Source organism: Chinchilla lanigera, unplaced genomic scaffold (genome assembly GCF_000276665.1).
Source record: "Chinchilla lanigera isolate Chin_1 unplaced genomic scaffold, ChiLan1.0 scaffold00037, whole genome shotgun sequence".
NCBI lineage: Eukaryota > Metazoa > Chordata > Mammalia > Rodentia > Chinchillidae > Chinchilla > Chinchilla lanigera.
In genome coordinates, this window is record NW_004955438.1 from 17064742 (window position 1) to 17085746 (window position 21005).

A 21005-nucleotide genomic window follows, 5' to 3' on the forward strand; every position below is an offset into this window, starting at 1 on the left:
GCCTGTGTGACCACGCTCCAAGCATGAACACTTCAGCCCTCACCACGTCAGCATGAGGTCGCATGCCACCCAGGAGGGCTCCTTCTTCAAGGTGACCCATCTCCCCACATCTAAGTGAGCTACTCAGGGACTGTAACGCGGGCTCTCTCAAGCTGGCTCTCAGGATTTTCATAATCACAGGAAAGCCACAGGTCCCGGATCTGCACAGGTGAATTCACTAGGGCCGGTAAAAGATAAACTCATCGTGGAAAAGTTGCCTCGACAAGCACGGGCTTGTAATTCCAGCACTCCGGAGGCCAACGCAGGAAGATCACAAGTTTGAGGCCAGCCTGGACTATGTAGCAAGTTCAAAGCCAGCCTGGACTACATACAGACCATCTCAGAAAAAAAAAAGTTACCCTGGCAAGGGGTGTAGCTCAGTGACAGAGGGTGTACTTGGCATGCAGGAAGCCTGAGTTAAAGCCCCAGCACCAAAGGAAAAAAGTCACCTTCTGTCCTAAAAGAGCTCCACAGTTTATTGCTTAAAGTGATGACATTTACTAATCCAACATGCTTGAAATCATCAAAAGATCTAATCTGCTGTAATAACTTCATCTACTTCTAAAGGGTCCAATAACATGACATGGAATGACAATAACCCAATTCAATCACAATGACACAAGCCTAAGAACCACCCTGGGAGGATAAGTGATTCTGTTATTCGGACAAGGAACTTGGTGTCACTGTTCTAACTCTCACAGTGAGTTCCCTGGCACAGGCTATCAAAATTACTTAGACCACACTGATAGCATCCTCAATTTTCCACTTGGTAAAGACATGTTAAGCATATAGAAAAGCTTAGCAATTAATTTCCGGAAAGAGTATTACACTTCTCATAGAGTTCAGTGATTTCTTACATTTCTAAGTTCTCTGGTGGCTTTGCTATGATCTTCCTGATTCATGGGCACAGGAGCTAAATTATTTATCGGCAGCCTTCTCCTCACCCTGATATCCTGGAGATTTCTTAGGTCAATGTTTCCCTGCTAATAAGTTTCTTGCTATTTCATGTTTTGCACGAAACCCTAGGGGAACACAGGCAGATTCACAAAAAAAGCCAGAAGCAGCATAAAAGCAACTGGGGATGAGGGGATGATTCTGCAGATGTCTAACCTGCTGCCTGGTACCCAGGTAGAGGCAGGAAGGTGACGTTACTGGTGTTCTTTCCAAAGGACAAGGATCATGAGCACATGCCCTCCTCCCTGAGTGCCTCCCACCCATGGAGCACAAGGTTCACATGGGGTTCTAATCTCCTCTAAAATCCCAAGCCCAGCTTACAGCCACCCAAAGGGAAGCTACAGTTCACGCCAAGAAAAACCTCCTCCTGTGAATAATCTGCTTTTCTTTGCCCTGCAGCTAGGGAGCTGATGACTGGAGGAGGGGGTGGCAGTCCTGTGCTGTGGCCCAACTGTCCCCCGTGCAGTGGGGGTGGGCTACAGCTTTCCTGTGGGGATCCCAGCTGCTCTGGGCAGGGTACCAGCAGGAGCAGCGACCTACGAGGATCTGAAAATCCTGTCTGCGAGGAGGATCAGCCCACCACAATCACACCATCTCCCAAAAGGAGTCAGTTTCTGGAGCTGCCTTCTCAAGGGGAGTTCAAGCCAAATGAGTAACGGACAGGGAGGCCTAAGACCAGCGGGGGAAGCAGCCACTCTCCTGCCCTTTGCCCTGGGAGGAAAATGCATCCTTCCTTCCGCTTTCTGCCACCGCAACAACGCCCTTCTAAAGGAATATCATTTAGCCTGTGATGAATGGAGGCTTCTGGCACAGCCACCTGGATGGGAAGGGGCTCTATCCCCCAACTCCACCCTGCCACGGGGAAGGCCCCTGCTCCTTCACCCAGTCTCGGGACAGAGAAGCACAGAGGGAATCTTGTCCTGACACATGTACCAGGGGAGCCTCGGCTCAGCCGGGATTCCAAGTAGTTCACTTTGAGAAATAAAACACTCATGAGATGCCACCCCTCGGTGGACAGGTGATGCCCTTTCTGCACCTAACTGTGGCACAGCTCGTGATACCGGGTTCCAAGACAGGCAGCAGGCCGCCTCCCCTGGCCTTGGCCACCTCCTGTCCTTCTGGCCACCTGCCTCGGAGAAGCTGTAGTGCTGCCCGGTGGCCACTCCTGCAGCACACTCAGCAGCAGACCTGAGAACCAACGCCGCTCACCCAGCACAGAAGGCCCAGGCCCTAGGAATCCTACAGGTGTGCGACCTTCTGGACGAATAACTCACATGCGTGGTATCGGAAATGGCAGTTTATTTAAAAAAAACAACACCCAACAATCGTGTTTTCTTCTCTCTCCTTCATTTTCCTTAACAGAAGTTACCAAAAGACAGAGAGGATAGTATCTTTGCAGATGGACACGTCTGCAAGTCACAAACAGCTCCCGAGTCAGGCAAAGAATAAAAGACGATGTAAGAACAAATTCTGTTACGGCAATATCGTAATACAACATGAATTATTACAGTGCAGTGGTTGTCATGAAGTTCACAACAGGGTACTCTTAGCCCAAAAACCAGACACACTGAAAGCACCGCGCTTCTGAGCCAGGAGGACCAGCGCCAGCAGCCACTGCAGCAGGGGACAGCGGGATAAGGCTTTTCCGGCAGCAAGTCTCTGCGCCCAAGGCCCGGCCAGCTGTCACTTCGAGTCTTGGTCTTTCTTTTCATCTAAAAGGGCAGAGCGGATCCCCAGCTTTTTCAGTTCTTCCACCAGGTCCCCATTCTGGTGCATCTGCAGAAGGATGTCACAGCCCCCCACAAACTCGCCGTTGAGGTACACCTGCGGGATGGTGGGCCAGTTGGAGTAGTCTTTGATGCCTGAGGACGGAACAGAGCAGTGTTACTGGAGCGGCCATGGGATACGCAGAGCACAATAAACACGACATTCACCCACTCCCAGCAGCAGACCCGCCATCCCTCCTGGACTCTCCTACTCCCGGAGAGCGACGGGTTTTAGCATTAAACAGACCGGTGTGTAACTCTGGCAACTGTAAACCCCAGGGCCTCAGACGGTAGCTTGGTTGCCACTGGTGATTCCCTTCACTGCCTAGGTTTCCTAAGAACTGGGCTGGTAAAGTTCAGCTCCGGCAGAGCTTAAGCACCCAGACACACAAAGCTGAAACCTCAAGAAGCTGTCAGTCATGATCACGTTCTCAGGAAATACAGCCAGAAGCAAAAGACAGCTCACTTCTCAGACAGGAGGCCACCGTGTCCCCACCTCTCTCCACTGGGCACCATCAGGTCCCTGCGCTCAAGAGCTAAGCTGCTGACTTTTATCTTTAACAGTGACTTTACCCAGAGAAAACGCCCTGTGCTACTACTGATTACACATGTGGGAAGCTTTTATATAGAGACAGGTATTTTTAAATAGCAAAAATGAGCACATGGATAAAACATAAACAGGTTCTTCAAGCAAAATACACTCTTGTGCAAATAAATCAGTCAAGTCGTACTTTTTATGTAGGTAACTAAAGCCTGTTCTTGATATCCACTACTCACTATCATTTATTTTCCAAATAAAATTTCCAGTGAGTTCTATCACAAGCAACAACTCCAATTTACAATGTGTTTTTCTCTTAAATGTTATTGCCATCTAAAAATATGGTGACTGTGCTCTAAATGACAGGGCTAGAGAAAGCTCTTGAGCCACTGGTTTTATCTTTCTCCCCCAGACATTACACTTTAAGAAATGGCCATGCCTGAGCATGGAGGTGCCTGCCTGTGATCTAGCATCGGGTGGTTAAGGCAGAAGAATCTTAGGTTCAAGACCAGCCAGGGCCACATAGTGAGACCCCGTCACCTTCTCCCCACAAAACAGTCACAGCCTGGGCCAGGGACACAGCTCAGCGCTAGAGTGCTTGGCTAGTACGAGCGAGGCTCCGGATTCAAGCAAGGAGGGAAAGAGGGAGGTAAGAGCCACAGTGCCGCCAAGCTCAAAAGCACACTTCTCAGCCGCTCTACGTATCTGTAAAAAAAATCAACTAGAGGTCTGGGAGCTACCAATGAAGAGCAAATTCTAATTATGGAAATGTCTTTTACTACAACCCCTGCTGTGTTCAAGTTTTTCATCACTCTAACATTTAGTGCTGTGGAAACAAAAATTTGCTGCACATGAGTTATACACGCCGTCTTCTTTTTTTTGGTGGGGCGGGGGCGCAGTAGGGATTAAACCCAAGGCCTCTGCACTGAGCTACATCTCCAGCCCGTCTTTTATTTTGAGACGGTCTCACTAGATTGGCAAATTGCCCAGGATGGGCTTGATTCTGTCTCACAAAGTGCTGCGATTACAGGCATGTGCCACCGTTCCCTTTGTAACCCTGCCTCAAATACAGCCTATGGGAACTTACAACAATGCCTGGTTCAGATCTCTTACCCTAGGATGACTGAGGGTGGAGCATGGAAATTCAGAAATGTTTAAAGAGTTGTTCCTTTTCATTCTAAATATCTTTTAAACAGATGAACACTTTCTGTGCAAGCATGACATATCTATTTCTTTTAACTAGTAATATAACCCACGATAAATTTTGCCAATTATTTTTGACTTGTGCTACAATTCTGAAACCAAGACTGAACAGAAATTCGTTGCCCAAAATGAACAGAATTTTGCTGCCTGAAGACCACCCAAACCGCATTTTTAATCCTAAATGGTGTAACTCTGTTTAGGTAAAATCTCTGCTGAGTAGAAGGATCACCTGCTCTTCACCTAATGCCATCTCCAATCGAAGTATTAGGCTTGTCTGGTCACTAACCTCTGTAGCTGCAGACCATCCACCCACTGGCCAACAGGCAGAACTTGCACCCAAACCACCAACGCCGGGCCCCTCACACCAGGCTGGATTCCAGAGCATCTCCAACACCCACAGGTCACATACAAAGGAAACTGGCCCTTGCAAACCACTGTCCTGGGCTGTTTCAACTCATAACCGACATTTCAAGAAATCAGAAAAATTCCTGGGGAGCTAGTGGTGCACACCCGTAATCCTAGCACTAAGGAGGGGAGGCTGAGGCAAGAGGGTCACAGGGAGTGAGGCCAACTGGAGCTACACAATGAGTTCAAGGTCAGCCTAACCTACACAGTGAGATCTTGTCTCAAAAAGAAAAAAGGAATCCGATCATGAGTTTAGTATCTGAACACTCCCTGCACAGCGAAGTAAGAAATTTCTAATAATTAAAGACCACGGTTCTTAAGGTGAAAAGTAAAATGAATCTTATGAATTCACAATGGTTTTTTTGGGTTTTTTTAAGAGGAAAAAAAAAATTTCAAAACAAGGTACAGTAATAAGAGGATAAGAATGGTATCAATACCCAATGATAACATTGGGTATTGTTATCTTTATTAGTTACAAGATGTAAGTATTTAACTGTCCAAACCATATTAACAAAAACTTTTCTTTTAAATGAAATAAGAGAAATTAGTAGTATAACTATCATAACTGTCTTCACAATTATTTTTAAACATTTTTTCTCTTATACTTTAGTTTTCAAAAATTCCAATGCACAGTGATAATCCCTATAAACATCACTTCATATAACTCAAAGTCAGACAGCAACTCTTGGGAATCAGCGAATCAGACCCAAGAACAAATTTTAATGAAAATCCTATTTCATATGCAGCACATAAGAGATCCAATGTGGAACAGAAAATGCTGACTCCACAGTTACACAGAAGAGTAGCGCTGGCCCTGGGATTTAGGAGGCTCTCTTACAAAATCAGTTCATGTACATCTGCTCCATCAAAAAAATAAACAAATGATGATGATGGTGATGATGTTCCGGTATTGAGCCAGGAATGGCAGGGAAAACACACTCGAAATCCCCTCCCAGAACTTTCAAAACGTACTTCCCCAGCTCATCACATTTCGGAATCCTGGGCATCACACCTGGCTGGGACGCTAATTAATGCAAAGCACTACAGTCACACAAGTCCTAAGCACACCAACTCCCGGCTCATTTTCCCCGACTTGGAAAATGGTGATGAACCACAAGAGAGGAAGACAGCATGAAGACTGGTGGACGGGCTCCAGCTGAAGGTCACAGCCCTAGCTTGCTGGCTGGTAAGTGCAACTCAAAGGCCTCTTGTAGCCACAGCCTCAGTTTCCTCATCTGCAAAATGGGCACAACACAAGCTACCCCAGAAGGTTAAATGAGACAAAACTAATGAAATGACTCCAGCTCCTAACAGCACAGGTCCAAGGTGCACATTAGCTCCACATAAATGTCCTCCTCTACTGCACTCCATAGCAATGCTTTTGGGAAATGTGAGAGGAACCACAGGGAAAGAATGTAGAACGCAGCAAGCTGAGTACGCCATGCACTAACATCAGTACCATTCGCTGAGCTTAGGATCACTGGGTTTTATATCCATGAAATATTTTCTACAAATATCTTATCCACTCTTTACAAACGCCACACAAGTTCGGTATGTATCTGTTTTACCGAAGCAGCGGCTCAGGCCGAGAGGTTAAGCAGCCTACCCAGTCACGGTGTTGGCTTGGGGTGGAGCTCGGCTTTGCACTGAGGCTCCTCATCACACACTAGCTGGGTCTCTCACCACAGGGCGCCTACAGATGGCAGGCCTCCTGCACTGCACATGTAGCTGCAAAGTATGGGGCTGTCTTCCACCTGGAACATGTATGTACACAAATGGCATTTACACGGTATGCCCAGAATTACTCTTTGCAGCTTGTTACTTGTTTGTTTGTTTTTAAATAGGGCTCCTAAATAGGCAGGCTGGAGTCACATTTATGATCCTCAGGCCTCAGCCACTCAACTGCTAGGATTATTGGCGTGGAGCTACCATGGCTAGTTTGCAAATTACTTTTTGACTAAACACTGTATTTCTGAAATTTAGCCCTTCTACTTCATTTTAACTAGAATTTAGTTTTCTAAACTACACTTTATCTAGGGTGCTAGTAAGAGACCAAGATCCCAGTTTTGCACCCTTACAAATCATGCTATAATGATCGAGTTACATATGGCTCCTGACACACATGTGCAGAAGTCCATCTCTTAGATCTGGCAGTGGCAAACCACGGCCTTGAGGCCAAACTAGTGCACTTCCTCTTCTGGCTTTTACAAATAAAGTTTTATTGGAACTCAGCCATATTCACACAGCACACAGAGACTGAAGTGTTTTACTCTGGCCCTTGAGAGAGGAAGTCAGCTAATCCCCAGTCCAAGATGCCCGCCTGAGAGTGGAGCCACTGGGTCCAGGTTCATCTGCACCTTGCTGGGCACTGTCACTTCCCCAAAGTGCTGGTACTGGGTTCTACTCCCATCCACAGCACACAACTTGTCCCGCACACAGGCACACATCCACAACATGTTACCCAACTTCCAAAGTTCACCACTGTAATCAGCGCTTTCCTGCTGCCTTACACTCCCTGACAATAGAAAGGTGGAGCATACTTTCAAATCCTTAATAAATACTACACAGGAGAATACAGGAGAGGAGGCCAGGGGATGGAGGAAGAGGATGGCAACAGTGAAGGCACAGCCTGACACAAGGAACAACTTCTAAAATGCCCTAGCCATGGGCTACCTGTGGTGAACAACTGACAGCTAAGGGAACAGATTCGGATGTTCCTGCCCCAAAGAAATGGTAAAGTCTGAGATGATGGCTATGCCAACTGCTCTGATCTGAGCACACACTGTATACGCCCACTGAAATGTCACACTGCACCTACACGTGTGGCGGACTATACGCAACTAGAAATTTGGAAACTAATAAAGAAGAAATGGAAAAATAATAGGACAGTGGTTATTTACTCAACGCATATTTAAATCCCTATTGTCAGACACTGCTCCCCATCTGGGAACACAATGGGGATCTAAACAAGCAGAAATCTTAAAATGTATGTTTATGAGCACAGAAGTGTTTCAAATATGATGATAAATAAAAGAAGCCTTTATTTATTCATCAAGACATTCCCTGAAATCCTAGCACTTGGGAGGCTGAGGCAGGAGAATCAAGAGTTCAAGGCCAACCTAAGCTACACACAGAGACCCTGTCTCAAAACAAAACAAAACAAAACAAAACAAAACAAAACAAAACAAAACAAAACAAGAAACCATTCCTGAAAGCCTGCTTTGTACAAGCCTGACATGCGTGTCAAGGGCAGTTGCATAAGACCTGCTGTCTGGAGGGCAAACACCAGGCACAAGTGAGCAGGATCTCAGTTACAGGAGAGGCCCTAAACTGGGACCCTAGGAACAAAGGTGGCCTGGAGGTGGTCTGTCTGGTGTCTATCTGTCCTGAGTGTGCTGCAGGTACAAGCAAGATAAGAAGGCTGCTCCTCACCACACATCTAGACCCCAGGCACAGGAACCTGTACTGCTGGGCTTCTGGCCCTCTAAAGCTTACTTTCTCTAGCCAGAGAAAAAAAGAAGGGTCAGTTCTTTGGGAGCCCTGCTGCTTTCACTCAAGGACCCTGAGCCTGGGCAAGGTGAGCAGATACAGCCTGGACTAGCAGAAGCAAGCACCAAGAAGCCCACAGGCTGCTTTCCAGAAAACTCAGGTAGGGGGCAAAGCAATGAAGTTTTCAAGCTGTAAAGTCCTGGTGTGGCTAAAACAGGGCCTACTGTGGGTAAGCCCCACCGTTAGCACTAAGGCTAATCTTCACTCTGCAAGCAACACACCCAGCACTCTGGCAGGCTGAGCTTCGAAGGACTGCGACTTTGAGCCCCACCTGGGCAATTCAGCAATTTGGTGAGCTCCTGTTTCAAAACAAAGTCTTTTAAAAGGCTGGGGAGGTAGCTTCGTGTGAAGGCCCTGCAGTGACTCCCCAGTACTGTACTGCAAAAAATAAGGTGTACACTATACTCTGTGTTTAAGCAATATGTTTATTAACCAAAAGAATCCCGTCTGGTGAAATCCAAGAGTCAAGAAATATAAGGGTTAAATTCCACTTGCTATTAAGCACTCAAGGACACAGATCAGAAGCCCTGTGCCAAATGGAAATCGGAAACATTAGCGCTACTAGTAATCAGCTTATTTCTGCTCCCATTTTCAGTTTATTAGCCTTATTTCAGGGTTATTCAAGGAATAAGGAAACAGATTCGGAGGTTCCTGCCCCAAAGAAATGGTAAAGTCTGAGGTGATGGCTATGCCAACTACTCTGACCTGAGCACACACTGCATACGCACAAGGTTATTCAGCCTTATTTTATTAGCCGTATTTCCATTTTGTACCGAACCAGAAACAGTAAATCCACAAACCAAAGGTCCTCAACACATTACACTAAGCAAGACGTCAACAACATAATTTTTTGTTAATGGTCACACTGGGAATTTGTAGGGGACCTACAGCAAGGTTCAGCCGAAAGACTGCAGAGCAGCTACCCTTATCTTTGAAGCCAAGAAGCTGCCAGAGTGGCCACAAGATGCCTCTGTGCACGATAAACCTGAGCTTCGCAACTGCGAACTCCAGTTGATCAGGAAGACACCAGAGTCGTGAGTGTAACACCTTCATGTGGCATAAACCTTCTCCTCTCCTCCACTTCACATGCCTCCTGGGTTCCGCCCACCAACCCACCACCCGTGGCAAACTTTGGATCAGCAACCATGGAGAATTCTACCATATACCAGGCACTTTCTGCACCAGATGAAAGGATATGCACTTGCTGTAACTTTTACTTTTTTCCTTCCCTCCAAAAACTGTGCCAAGTTGGGCCTTACTTACCTCACTTTACTGAAAAGGAAAATGCAATCAGATGACCGTTTACGGTTGTATCCCTAACCAACTGGCCACAAAAATGGACTCCAGTTCAAAAGCGCTTTCCACAACACCAGCCTGTCCCCCCAGTGCAATGCAAGACGGTGGTTAGTAATTTCCAATCGGAGCAGCAGTGGTACCGCCACAGAACCTGGAGTCTCTTCAACACTAACCAAACAAGAGCACAAGGCCAGGCAGACACAGGGACCCCGCTGTCTTCCCACCTCTCCACCTACCCCAACCAAGCCTGGAGAAGGCGGACAGGCTCCTGCGCCTGGTCCTTTTCCCTACGCCCACAGGATAGGAGAACAGCTTAAAGAATGCCAAGGACCAAAAAAAAAAAAAAAGAATGCCAAGGACCTGTCAGAGCCCCCCTCCTCCCCCCATCTCGGCTCCTCTGGCTCCTATCCCTCAGGCCCCAAGCTTGGCGCAGTGAGTTAGTTCACACGGGCCCAGAAGCCCCTTCAGGCCCCAAGCCCCCCACTTTGCTCCAGGTGCTTGAGCATCTAAAACCAAAAGTCCTGCCTCCCCTCGAGCCACCACGAGCACAGGCCCCAGGCACGACAGCTGGACTGAGAAGGGGCCGCTGCTTTCGCAAAACAGGCCAGTGGCTTCCCAGCTCCTCTGTGTCTCTCGAAGTGGCTACCTCGTGGGGGGAACCACTGTGAGCCCCCGCTTTGCCCCCACTTCCCCAGCCCTACAAGGCGGGGAGCCACTCTGCTGGCCGCCCTCCTCGGACCCCGCCCGCGAAATTCGCGCCGAAATGTCCACTTCACCTCGAAGAGAAGTCGGGGAGCCCCTAGATCAGACCCACTGGCCAAGCAGGGCCCCAGCCCCTCAAGATCTGCCCAAGTCAGTGGCGCCCTCACCCTACCCTCTACCCAGAGTAGGGCTCCGCGCCCTAAAGCTGGAGCCCAGGAACCCCGACACTCCAGAATGCCGCGCGGCCAGGCCACGCGCCCCCCGCCCTGCCCCGCCCCGCCCGCGGCCTGACCTTGCCGGAGGTCGGGGTCTTCCAGGACGTTGTAGGCCGCGTAGTCGCGGACGCCGTGCAGCCGCAGGATCTGCACCACGGCGTTGCTGAAGCCGCACTGGGGCTGTTCAGGCGTCCCCTTGAGGAAGACCACCACCTTGTCCTTCTTTACCAGCGCGTCCAGCTGCTCCGCCTGGCCGCCGCCCGAGCCCGAGCCCGAGCCCGAGCCCGCCGCCCGCACGCCCGCACCCTGCAGGCCGATGCCGCCCGTTCCGCGGCCCCAGCGGAGCAGAGCCGCCGCCGCGCGGCGCAACGTCCCGCTCATCACCGCTCGGCCGACGGAGCCCCAGACAGCCCGGAACCTTTGCGCCCTCCGCCAGCCCAGTCCCGGCCCGTGGCGACCCGCCCCGCCCCCCGGGGGTTCTCATTGGACTGGCTCCAGACTACTCTCCGTGATTGGGCAACGGCTAGTACTCGATGCTACCAATCAGCTTGCTTATTCTGGTTAGTGGGCGGTAGCCCGCAAAGGCCTGACCCGCGTCCTACATGCATTCGATTGGCTGTCGGCACCCGTTTCGTCAGTTGATTGGAGAAGTGAATGTTCATCAGAGTCCACGCCGAGGGCATAGAGACAAAACTCCGGCCAGACGACTTTCCTGCGGAGAGCGGACGCGGCCCCGTAGGATTCCTTGGGACCCGGAGGGAAGGTACTGGGCGGGGCTTCGCTTTTCCAAGGGACGCCGGGAAGGGGTCACTTCCGGGGGAGTTTCGCTTCCGGTGTCGGAGGCGGTCCCCTGAGCAGGAAGAGGGGTTCCTGCTGCAGCCCTCTCCCCCGCGGAGGGGAGCATCTCAAGTGCCTCGGAGGACCGCGCCGGACTCAGTCGCCCCACCGCGCACGTGTGGGCTGAGGACCGAGCCTCGCGGTTGTATCTCTAGGACAGTTTCTGTCCTTAGTAGTGTGTCACGTGCACCAGCCTGTCACCGCCGGGTTTCGGTCCTCGCGGCCTTCCAGCCCACCTTTGCCCACGCTCCTGGTCTCAGGCAAGGTTTGTTGCACCGAGAACTGCAGGCAATGGGTTGGCGGGCTGGTGGCGCGCGCTTGCAGTGTCAGCGCGTGGAGGCTGAGGCAGGAGGATCGCTTGAACTGGGAAGTTCTAGACCAGCCTGGACGATGTGGGGAAAACTTGAAAAGAGAAAGGAGTATTTGGCAATACCGCATAGTGTTAGCAGGGGACGTCCAGGGAGGCTGGGTGCCCACAGCTTGTCGTTAGCATGAGAAATGAGTAGCAGATAGCCAGTGGGGCCCGTGGGAGAGAAAGAAAGCCTCCTCTGTGCTCTCCTTGCTGTTGTACAGATCATCGCTTGAGATCGAGTCACTAGCTGGAACAGTGCTTAGGATCTGCTTAGTGGCTCAGTGTTGAAACGGGTGAATCCTACAAGTAGGACGCCGTAGATCGCTGTCTGTTCTGTAGTCTTGAAGCCGCGCGGGGTTGGTGGTACCCCGGAGCGCACCAGACTTGCAGACAAAGCATACTCCGGAGGAAGCTGAGGCATGCCTGCTCGAGAGGCAGCAGTTCTATGTGCAATGTTCCTCTGATAGTTTCTGGGTACTGTTGCCACGGTGGTAATGGCTGTGCCGTGTCATTATCGATCCACCAACAGTTAGAGAAGCTTTGCAGTCAAGATATTGTTTAGCAGACATAGTGCGTTCTGTTGGACACTAAGTACTGCTACAAAGTAACTCTTTTTTTAAAATACTGAGTTGTTTAGAAAATACTACAGAAGCTGGGCATGGTCCCAGAAGTCTGGGAGGCTGAAGCAGGAGAATGGAAAATTTGAGTCAGGCGGAGGCATTTTAGCAAGACTCTGGCCCAAAATAAGTAAAAAGGGCTGGGTGTGTTGGGTACGGAGGTCTTTGTTTCATTCTCCAGGACTGCAGAATAAATAGACTCAGCCTGTCACCCAGGAGCTCTTTATTGGCATCTTTTCACCCCACCAGTGTTACTAATGCTTGCTAATTTTCTAATATGGGACTGAAAGTTAGAATCTTTGTTTTGCAGACCCATTGATTCCAGGTAAATCGGAAGAACAAGCATCATGAGGCATGGCACACACGTGGAAAACGCTACTGCGCTGAAGCACCTGCTGTCTCAGAAGCCGTTGATGTGATGTGGTACCCTTAACAATAGAGAATACACGAAATTCGTCCCCAAAGCATCCATTTACTCATGCTTACATTGGAGTAAATTCCTTTTTTAAATTTACTTATTTTATGTTTTTGAGACAGGGTCTTGCTGTGCAGTTCAGGCTGGCCTTGAGCTCACTTTGTAGCCCAGGCTGATCTCAAACTCACAACGATCCACCTGCCTCAGCCTCCCAAGTGCTGGGATTACAGGCATGCACCACCATGTCCGGCTCTAAGTTCTTTTTTAAAAAAAGTAAATATGACAGTTTGTTCCTAAAAACTTACACTGTTTGTTGCTTACTGTAAACTGCCTAATTATGCTTTCGTGTGGCCTGGGAGAGAGAATTCACAAACTTCTGAGGATCTGAGATGGAGTTATAGTAGAGCAGTAGAGAGTATCATATCCCTGGGGGCTAGGGGTTTAGCTCAAGGGCACAGCGCCTGCCTGACAAGCGCAAGGTTGTGAGTTCGATTCCCGGTACTGAAGAAAAACCAAAAAAAAAAAAAAAAAAGTATTACTGGAGAAAAACCAAAAAAAAAAGAAAAAAGTATCATATCCCTAACCTATTATATAATACTGGCTTCTCAAGTACAGTTGGTTTATTTAGTTATCAGATGTTTTATTAAGTTGAGAATACAGCAGTTGTGAAAAATTGAAAGTAATTGTTGAGCAGGAAGAGTACAAAGCCCGTTTTTCAAAATAAGAGTGGGGCCCCTGGGCTTTGTAGAGTAGGAGATAAGAAGATAAGTGAAAGCTAAGGGATGGGAAGGTGTGGGAACTCCTTCCAGAGCTGCAGGGACTGGCTTTGCTAGCAGAACCAGGGCAGGAAAGCAGCTCAAGTTTCTCAGCCAAAGAAATTGAAGTGGTGAGTCTAACTCTTCAGGGGGCTTCGGATGTAGCTGGCTGGTTGAGCGCTTGTCTAGCATGCACAGGCCCCAAGCAAACTCTGGTTTTGATAAAATACTGTTCCTGGAGTACTAGGACCCAATAGCAATGAGCTTTTGCTGCAAAGAAAGCAACATTCAGAGTATTTCTTCCAAAGCATTAGCTGGGCGTGGTGGATCACACCTGTAATCCCAGCACTCGGGAGGCTGAGGCAGGAGGATTGTTGTGAGTTCAAGGCCAGCCTGGGCTACAAAGTGAGCTGAAGGCCAGCCTGAACTGCACAGGGAGACCGTGTCTCAAAAAGTCAAAAAAACAAAACAAAACAAAAAAACCAAAGCATTAAACTTTGACTATGATTTGACACTTTGGTTTTGAGATTCTTCTTTATATAACTCTTAATGATGAAAGCCTGACAAAATACACTTCTAAAACAGTGGTCAGAAATCTGCACTTGGACTGTGGTCCTGGGTCTCTCTCTCAGGACCTAAAGTGGGGAAGGGAGTGAAACATCCACAAAAACTGGATCCTACAGCTGGGCTCATAAAATTAAGTCCCAAATTAACTAAATCCCAGACTAGTCACACCCTGTGATCATGCTGACTCAGCCTAAAAATGTTTTCCTTGTCTAGAGATAAGGCTTCACTGTATTTGGTAAGAACCCTTCCTTCCGCCCACCTTTCCAAAAGCGAATTCACCATACAGTCCATAGCGAGAACACTTGCAGTTTGAGGTAGGCCCTTCCTCTGTCTCCACCCCAGCGAAGAGCCCAAGGGTCCAGGTGAGGCTCCCCAGCTGGTCCGGACCCTCAGCAAGGCGCTGTTCCCCTCCCTTGCCTTTCTCTCAGGGCTGCATTCTTGTACCTCAATCTTGAGCAGCTGTTAGAGGAGAGGGTATCTCCCAAGTCCCTGGTACGGAAGTGTCTGTCCTGGGTCAAGTGTCCTGAGAGAAAAGTAGCCGCTTGGGTTACACCAGGGCGGAGCCACCACGCATTCCTGAGCTAAAATAGCATCTGGGACGCTGAGCTGCAACCTGAAACCTTGCTGTGTGGAGCCCTCGCTCTTATCTGTGACTACAGCCATCGCTCCCTGCAGCCCTATGATTAAGCTCACTCCAGCAACACCAGAACAGTGTGGTGGTGAGAAAGGGCAAATCCAGGCCCTCCCCCAGCATCTGATTCCCAGCACCAAGCTGGCGATGCCTCTTGGATTCCAGCTTCCTCTGTCTGACAGGGTAGCTGTGTTTATAACCACTGCCCAGGTGTGGGAATGGCCTCGGTTTTGCTAATCCTGTTGGTCCTGCAGGGCCGGCCTGCTGTAGTGGGGTGTGGTGAGTCCAGAGCAGACCCGAGGAGGCAGGGGAGCATTTGCAGAAGCCTGAAACCCGCAGGAACCTGGTTCTGCTTGGGATTTGGAGTACGTGGTGTAGGCCTGGGTTCCAGTCATGAAATACAAGTTTTGGTTCACCTTGGATTTTCCTGATTTCCCCTTCATGGATTTCTGAAAACTACTTGTGATGTCTGTTAAAGGTTATGCATATTTCAAGATTTGCTTGCATGAGGACTGCAGAGTTGAGAGAACCAGTTTGTACTCTGTTGCTCTGCTCCAAAATGATTACTCTAATATAGATAACTAAGTTAGGTAGAAATACTGTAGGCAGTCAGACAGGGCTGAGCCCTCCAGAGGTTAGTGCAGAAGACAACTGCAGGTGGAGACTATTCACTGCAGGCCAGGCTTCAAGAAAAAGAACTCACCCACATATTTCCCCTAGCAATGAACAGCAGTGATTGATATTCTAAGAAGGCATCAAGCACCTTGGGGTAAAGGACCAAACCTCCTTAACCGACCCCTTCTAGGATCCCAAGTGCATTTGCTGCATGACTTGCTTCGCAATTTGATCCCCATTTAGTCAATATTACCCATGACTATACCTGTTGTAACCTTACTGGTTCACCATAGTCTTGTCCTACCTCATACCCACCTTGTGATTTCTCATTGGATCAATATTACCTAAGTGCCTATACTCATAAGCTTATTGATTGATGGTAGTTCTGTCCCACCTTGAACCCACCTCACCTCGTGGCTTTGCTCAGTAAAACACCCTTGAGAAGCAGGGTTAATGGGCAGCCACTTTCTGGCCCCCTTCTGTCCCTCTCAGCAGCTTTCTTTCTCTCAATAAATGTTTCCTACTTTTAACCTCTGTTGTTCAGAGAACTCATTTCTCAATTTTAGAGAACACAACCACAACCTTGGCATTTTGGACATCTACATGTTGGGAGTTTCCCCTACATCACCAACATGATGCCATCTTGTGTGTTTATGGCAATGTTTTGTTCAAAACAACTTTGTGGGGCTGGGGATATAGCTCAGCTGCACAGTGCCTGCTTGGCAAATGTGAGGTCCTGAGTTTGATTCCCAGTTCCAAAAAAAAAAAAAAAAAAAAATTGTGTACATAGGTCCACTTGAACCTGACATTAATCCTGAGATAATGGTTCACCAAACTGTGTTCCCTTTGATACTTAACATCTTATTTTATTTTTGTTTTTTTCTGGTACCAGGAATCAAACTCACGATGTTGCGCTTGCCAGGCAGGCTCTGTGCTACTGAGCTAAATCCCCAGGCCCTTGACGTCTTATTTTAGAAGACAGCTAACATTTATTGCCTTCACCTGCAATTTTTATTTTCCCACTGAATCATACCATGGCCAGCAAGCCCAGCAGAAATTCCTGTCTGAATGATGCCTGCTGGCCCTGCCTATACACATGGTGGACCGGTGATTTTTTTTTTTTTAATGCTTCGTAAAATTACGAGGACAACACTTCAACGCAAAGATGTGGCTAGGTGTGGTGGTGCACGCCTATAATCCCAGCACTCGGGAGGCTGAGGCAGAAGGATTGTTGTGAGTTTGAGACCACCTTGGGCTACAGAGTGAGCTCAAGGCCAACCTGAACTGCATAGCAAGACCCTGTCTCAAAAAGACAAAAAAACCAAAGATGCGATACAGGAATCAGAAGCACAGTCCTTGCCCCTGGAAGTTGTCTCTGCTGTTGTCCTTGTGCCATTTTCTCACACTGAGCATCAAGCTCTCAGGCCTTTAAAGTCCTGATCTGAGCCTGGCGTGGTGGTGCACACCTGTAAGGAGGCTGAGGCAGGAGGATCATTTCGAGTTCAAGACTGGCCTGGGCTACAAAGGCCAGCCTGAGGCCAGCTGAACAGCTCAAGGCCAGCCTGAACTGCATAGCAAGACCCTGTCTCAAAAAGATAAAAATAAATAAATAAAATCCTGATCTGTTGACTTTGTTCTACTGAGAACCCTGTTTTATCCCAAAGAAAAGAGCTTCAGTCAGCTCTCCTGTCATTGATATAGGGGAAAGAAACTCCCAGGGAAGATATCTGGGACCTGATAGATATCTGGGACAAAGTTTGTGTTTTCTAAAATCAAAGAATGAATTTTAGGAACAACGGAGGTTAAGAGCAGAATATATTTATTGAAGGAAAGAAAGCTGCTGTCCCAGAGGGATACAGAAGAGGACCCGAGTGGGTAGCCAAGAACCCTGCCTGTCCTTGGGATTTTATAGAGCAAAACCATGAGGTGAGGCGAGTCCAAGGTGGGGAAAAAATGGGAAATCACAATTTGAGCACGAAGTGGACAAAACTATGGTCAGCCAATAAGATTACAAGTATAATCGCTGAGGTAAAATTGATTAAATTGGGGTCAAATAGGGAAGTGAGTCATGTAGCAAGTGGGCTTGAATACAGAACGGGCTTTTCCTGTAGGGCGTTGGGTCAGTGACTCCTGGCTTTTTTAAGGTGATCCGATACCTATTTAGAATATCAATCCCTGGTGTGTATCCCTTGGGAGGTGTGTGGGTGCATTTCTTTTATCTTTTATCTTGAGGTCTGGCCCACAGCTGAGGTGCCAGTCTCTCCCGCAGGTGCAAGGTATGTTGTCTTCCATACTGGCTCCTTCCAGGGCCTAGCTCTGTCTCACTGCCTGTAATATTTCTAATCTAACTTAGCTGCCTACAATAATGTGGTTTGCATTAAGAGTTTGCGAGGTGCAGAACCACAATTCTGTAGTTCCAGATACTGGGGAGGCTGAGGCAAGAAGATGAGTTCTAGGCCAGCCTGTGCAACATAGGGAAACCCTGTCCCAAAACATGCATGCACACTCACACACAAAGTAGTCGAAAACTTATTAGCCAGGCATGGTAGCACATGCCAGCTATGCCTGTCCTTGGGAGGCTGAGGCAGAAGGGTCGCCATGAATCCAAGGCCAGCCTGGGCTACATAGTGAGTTCAGGGCCAGCCTGGACTACATAGCAAGACTAGGTCTCAAAAACCAAATTAAAAAATTTGGTAAGCCTTTTGAGTGATGAGAGAAAAATTCTTGGTGTATTCCTCCACTGCCCATTACGAACAGTGTTACTGTTTTGTGCTGTGCGTTCCTTTTTGCCAGCAGATAGTTTGTGTGACTCAAATCATTGCATTGCAGACTGAGGAGGAGCCCAGCCCTCAGCATGAAAGCCCTGGGCAGATGCATGCAGCGCAGGAGCACTGAGGAAGTTCGCTTTCTTCAAGGATTGTTACCCAGTATCTCCAAGGTCAAATCTCCCCTGGTAGGGTCTCCCTCCTCCTCCTCCTCTGAGCCTTCAGAATGAAATCTTGCTATCATGGGAGTCATTTTCTGAAAACGTCAACAATTCATCTAGCAAAGACAGGAAGGTCACCTGTTTTGTTGCGGGCGGCAGTTACTAGGGTTGAAAGTGGGGTGCGACCTTAAGTAGTCGCTTTCCTTTATTGATTTGTTTGGATTGAGCCCAGGGCTGTACACACGCTAGGCCTGTGCCCCCAGCCTACTCGTTTCTTAATTTGAGACAATGCCTTGCTAAGCTGCCCAGGCCGACCTGGAATTTGACGATCTACCTGCCTTAGCCTCCCAAGAGCCAGCCTTGCCGTGATACCTTACCAACTCATTTTCCTTTTCAGGAGAAAATGGAAGGATTTTATTTTTTTCCCTGTTTTTATGCCAGAAGAATACCATTTGTTAATTCTAAACTATATACTTCTAAAAAGTATGACAAATTTCAGAGAGCCAAGTTTCAAAAACATTTAATAAAAGACTATTATAAAGCATTTATACCCAGTTTTTTTTTTGTTCGTTTGTTTTTCTGGTACCGGGAATCAAACTCACGACCTTGCACTTGCTAGGCAGGTGCTGTGCCGCTGAGATAAATCCCCAGCCCCTATATCCAGTTTTTTAAAAAGTGGAGTAACCAGATATGGTGGCACACACCTGTAGTCCCAGCACTGAAGAGGCTGAGGCAGGAGGATCACTCCAAATTTGAGAGCAGCCTGGCTTGAATAGTGAGTTCAAAGCCAGCCTGAACTAAATAGTGAGACCTTGTCTTCCAAACAAAACAAAAAAGTAGAATGTTTTGCTTTTTGTTGTGTTGTTTCATTTTGGTTTTGGTGAGTAGGCCTCACTTGCAGAATTGAGTGACCAGAAGAATCTGGAAATGATACTGTATTGTCTCTCATCTCCTGTGGACACCCCTCTGCCGATTCTGTCTTAGCTTTATCAGGGCTGCTCTAGCGAGCTTCAGCTTGCAGTACCGCACACCACAGCCCTGGGACAATTGACACACATTGTCCGGCACTCTTGGGATGCGGCCAATACCAGCTCCCTACTGGAAGGAATTTTTGCTTCGGTTCAAAGAGAACCCTTGTCTTTTTTTTTCCATTCCTTCTCCTCCCCCTCCCCTTCTTCCTCTTCCTCCTCTTCTTTCCCTTCCTCTTCATCCTCCTCCTCCTTTTTTTGTGAGTCAGCAACTTGCTATGTAGTTCAGGCTGACTTGCAATTCAAGGGTATCCTCCTGCCTCAGCCTCCAGAGTGTTGGGAGTACAGGCATACGCCATCACACCTGGCGGCCACCACACCTGATGACCCGTGTCATCTTGCAGAGTGCTTGGGTTTAGGGCGTTTTCTGGCGAGTGTCTGTCGTACCCTGAGAGGCAGGTAGGGGGCACCAGTCCATTGTCCTCAGGAAGCTGGGGCCCTGCAGTAAGAGCTGTCGCTGAGGTTACAGCATCTGGGGCCTGATCAGTTCGCCCAACTCTGAGACTCAGTTCCCTGTGAGACCTGTGATTTCAGGAGTGGCTAACTTGCCAGGCTTCTCAGCCACAACAGGTGAGAAGCAGTGAAAGGCTGACACAAAAGCAGCGGGGGGACTGACGGGTCAACAAGGGATAAAAATTACACACAGAGATTGTTTTTAAAAACAGCGTTCTGGAAGCATTTGATCTGAGAGGAGGAAACCCTTCACATGGTGCTGTTCCTGAGCATGAGAGCTTTGGGTGATATTTCCAAGGCACCCAGAAAAGGAAGTTACACTCCAAAATGCCCTGGAAGGGGCCGGGGATATAGCTCAGTGGCACAGCCCCTGTCTGTCAAGCATCAGGTCCTGAGTTTGATTCCTAGCACCAAAAAATATGTATAATAACTTTAAAAAAGCCAGGCATGGTGGTACACGTCGGTAATCCCAGCACTCAGGAGGCTGAGGCAGGAGGATTGTTGCAAGTTCGAGGCCAGCCTGGGCTACAAAGTGAGCTCAAGGCCAGCCTGAACTGCATAGCAAGACCTTGTTTCAAAAAGACTAATAATAATAATACGGGTGACATGAACGTAAGTATTGCGGCAGAAGGTTTGACAAGCAGGACGTCTACTAATCTACTACCAGGCAGGTGCACTTACAGCACGGACGCATTGGACAGAGGATGACTCACTTCCCCGGTGGTGCCAGGCGGATGTAGAGTGCAGCTGGACACTCCCAAATCCCAAGGACCTCACAGTCTTGGGATGGGGACAGAGACAAGAATGCCCCCAAGTACTGGAAAGGGCTGGGTGTAGGCTGGCGACACTGACCTTAACAGCATCTGAAGAGAAGGGTCAGGAGCTTCCGTGTAAAATGAGGGTGTTCCAGGAAGAGGAAAGAGCCCGGGCAGAGGCTCAGGGACGGATATGCCCGGTGTGCTTGGGGACACCGAGATAAGGGCAGCTGAGGTGACACAGATGAGACAGGACCTCAGGAGGGCTGTAAGTTGCCGAGTTGAGTGACCACCCCAGCAGGAGTATTGGGGGGGGGAGAGACAGGAGGTGGCTGAGGGGACAGGGGAAAGCTGTGCCCTGTAACACTTCCAGGGCTTGGTGGCATG

The 21005-nt window shown here is 48.6% G+C and overlaps 1 protein-coding gene and 1 long non-coding RNA gene across 3 annotated transcripts; one reads left to right on the forward strand and one right to left on the reverse strand.

Annotated features, from left to right (window-relative positions):
* Positions 1-2275: 2275 nt before the first annotated feature.
* Glrx5 (glutaredoxin 5) lies at positions 2276-11421 on the reverse strand. The gene is made up of 2 exons (XM_005390376.2): positions 10745-11421; positions 2276-2855 (listed from the first exon to the last, which is right to left on the reverse strand). The coding sequence occupies exons 1-2, from the start codon at positions 11046-11048 to the stop codon at positions 2677-2679; spliced, it is 483 nt and encodes a 160-aa protein (XP_005390433.1). The 5' UTR covers positions 11049-11421; the 3' UTR covers positions 2276-2676.
* Positions 11422-11470: 49 nt separating this feature from the next.
* LOC106149167 lies at positions 11471-18918 on the forward strand. 2 transcript variants are annotated; one of them, XR_001235158.1, is made up of 3 exons: positions 11471-11769; positions 12784-12965; positions 18286-18918. It is a non-coding gene; the product is annotated as an uncharacterized LOC106149167 (long non-coding RNA). The 2 variants fall into 2 exon arrangements; XR_001235157.1 differs by lacking the exon at positions 18286-18918 and having other exon boundaries at positions 12784-12987.
* The last annotated feature ends 2087 nt before the right edge of the window (positions 18919-21005 follow it).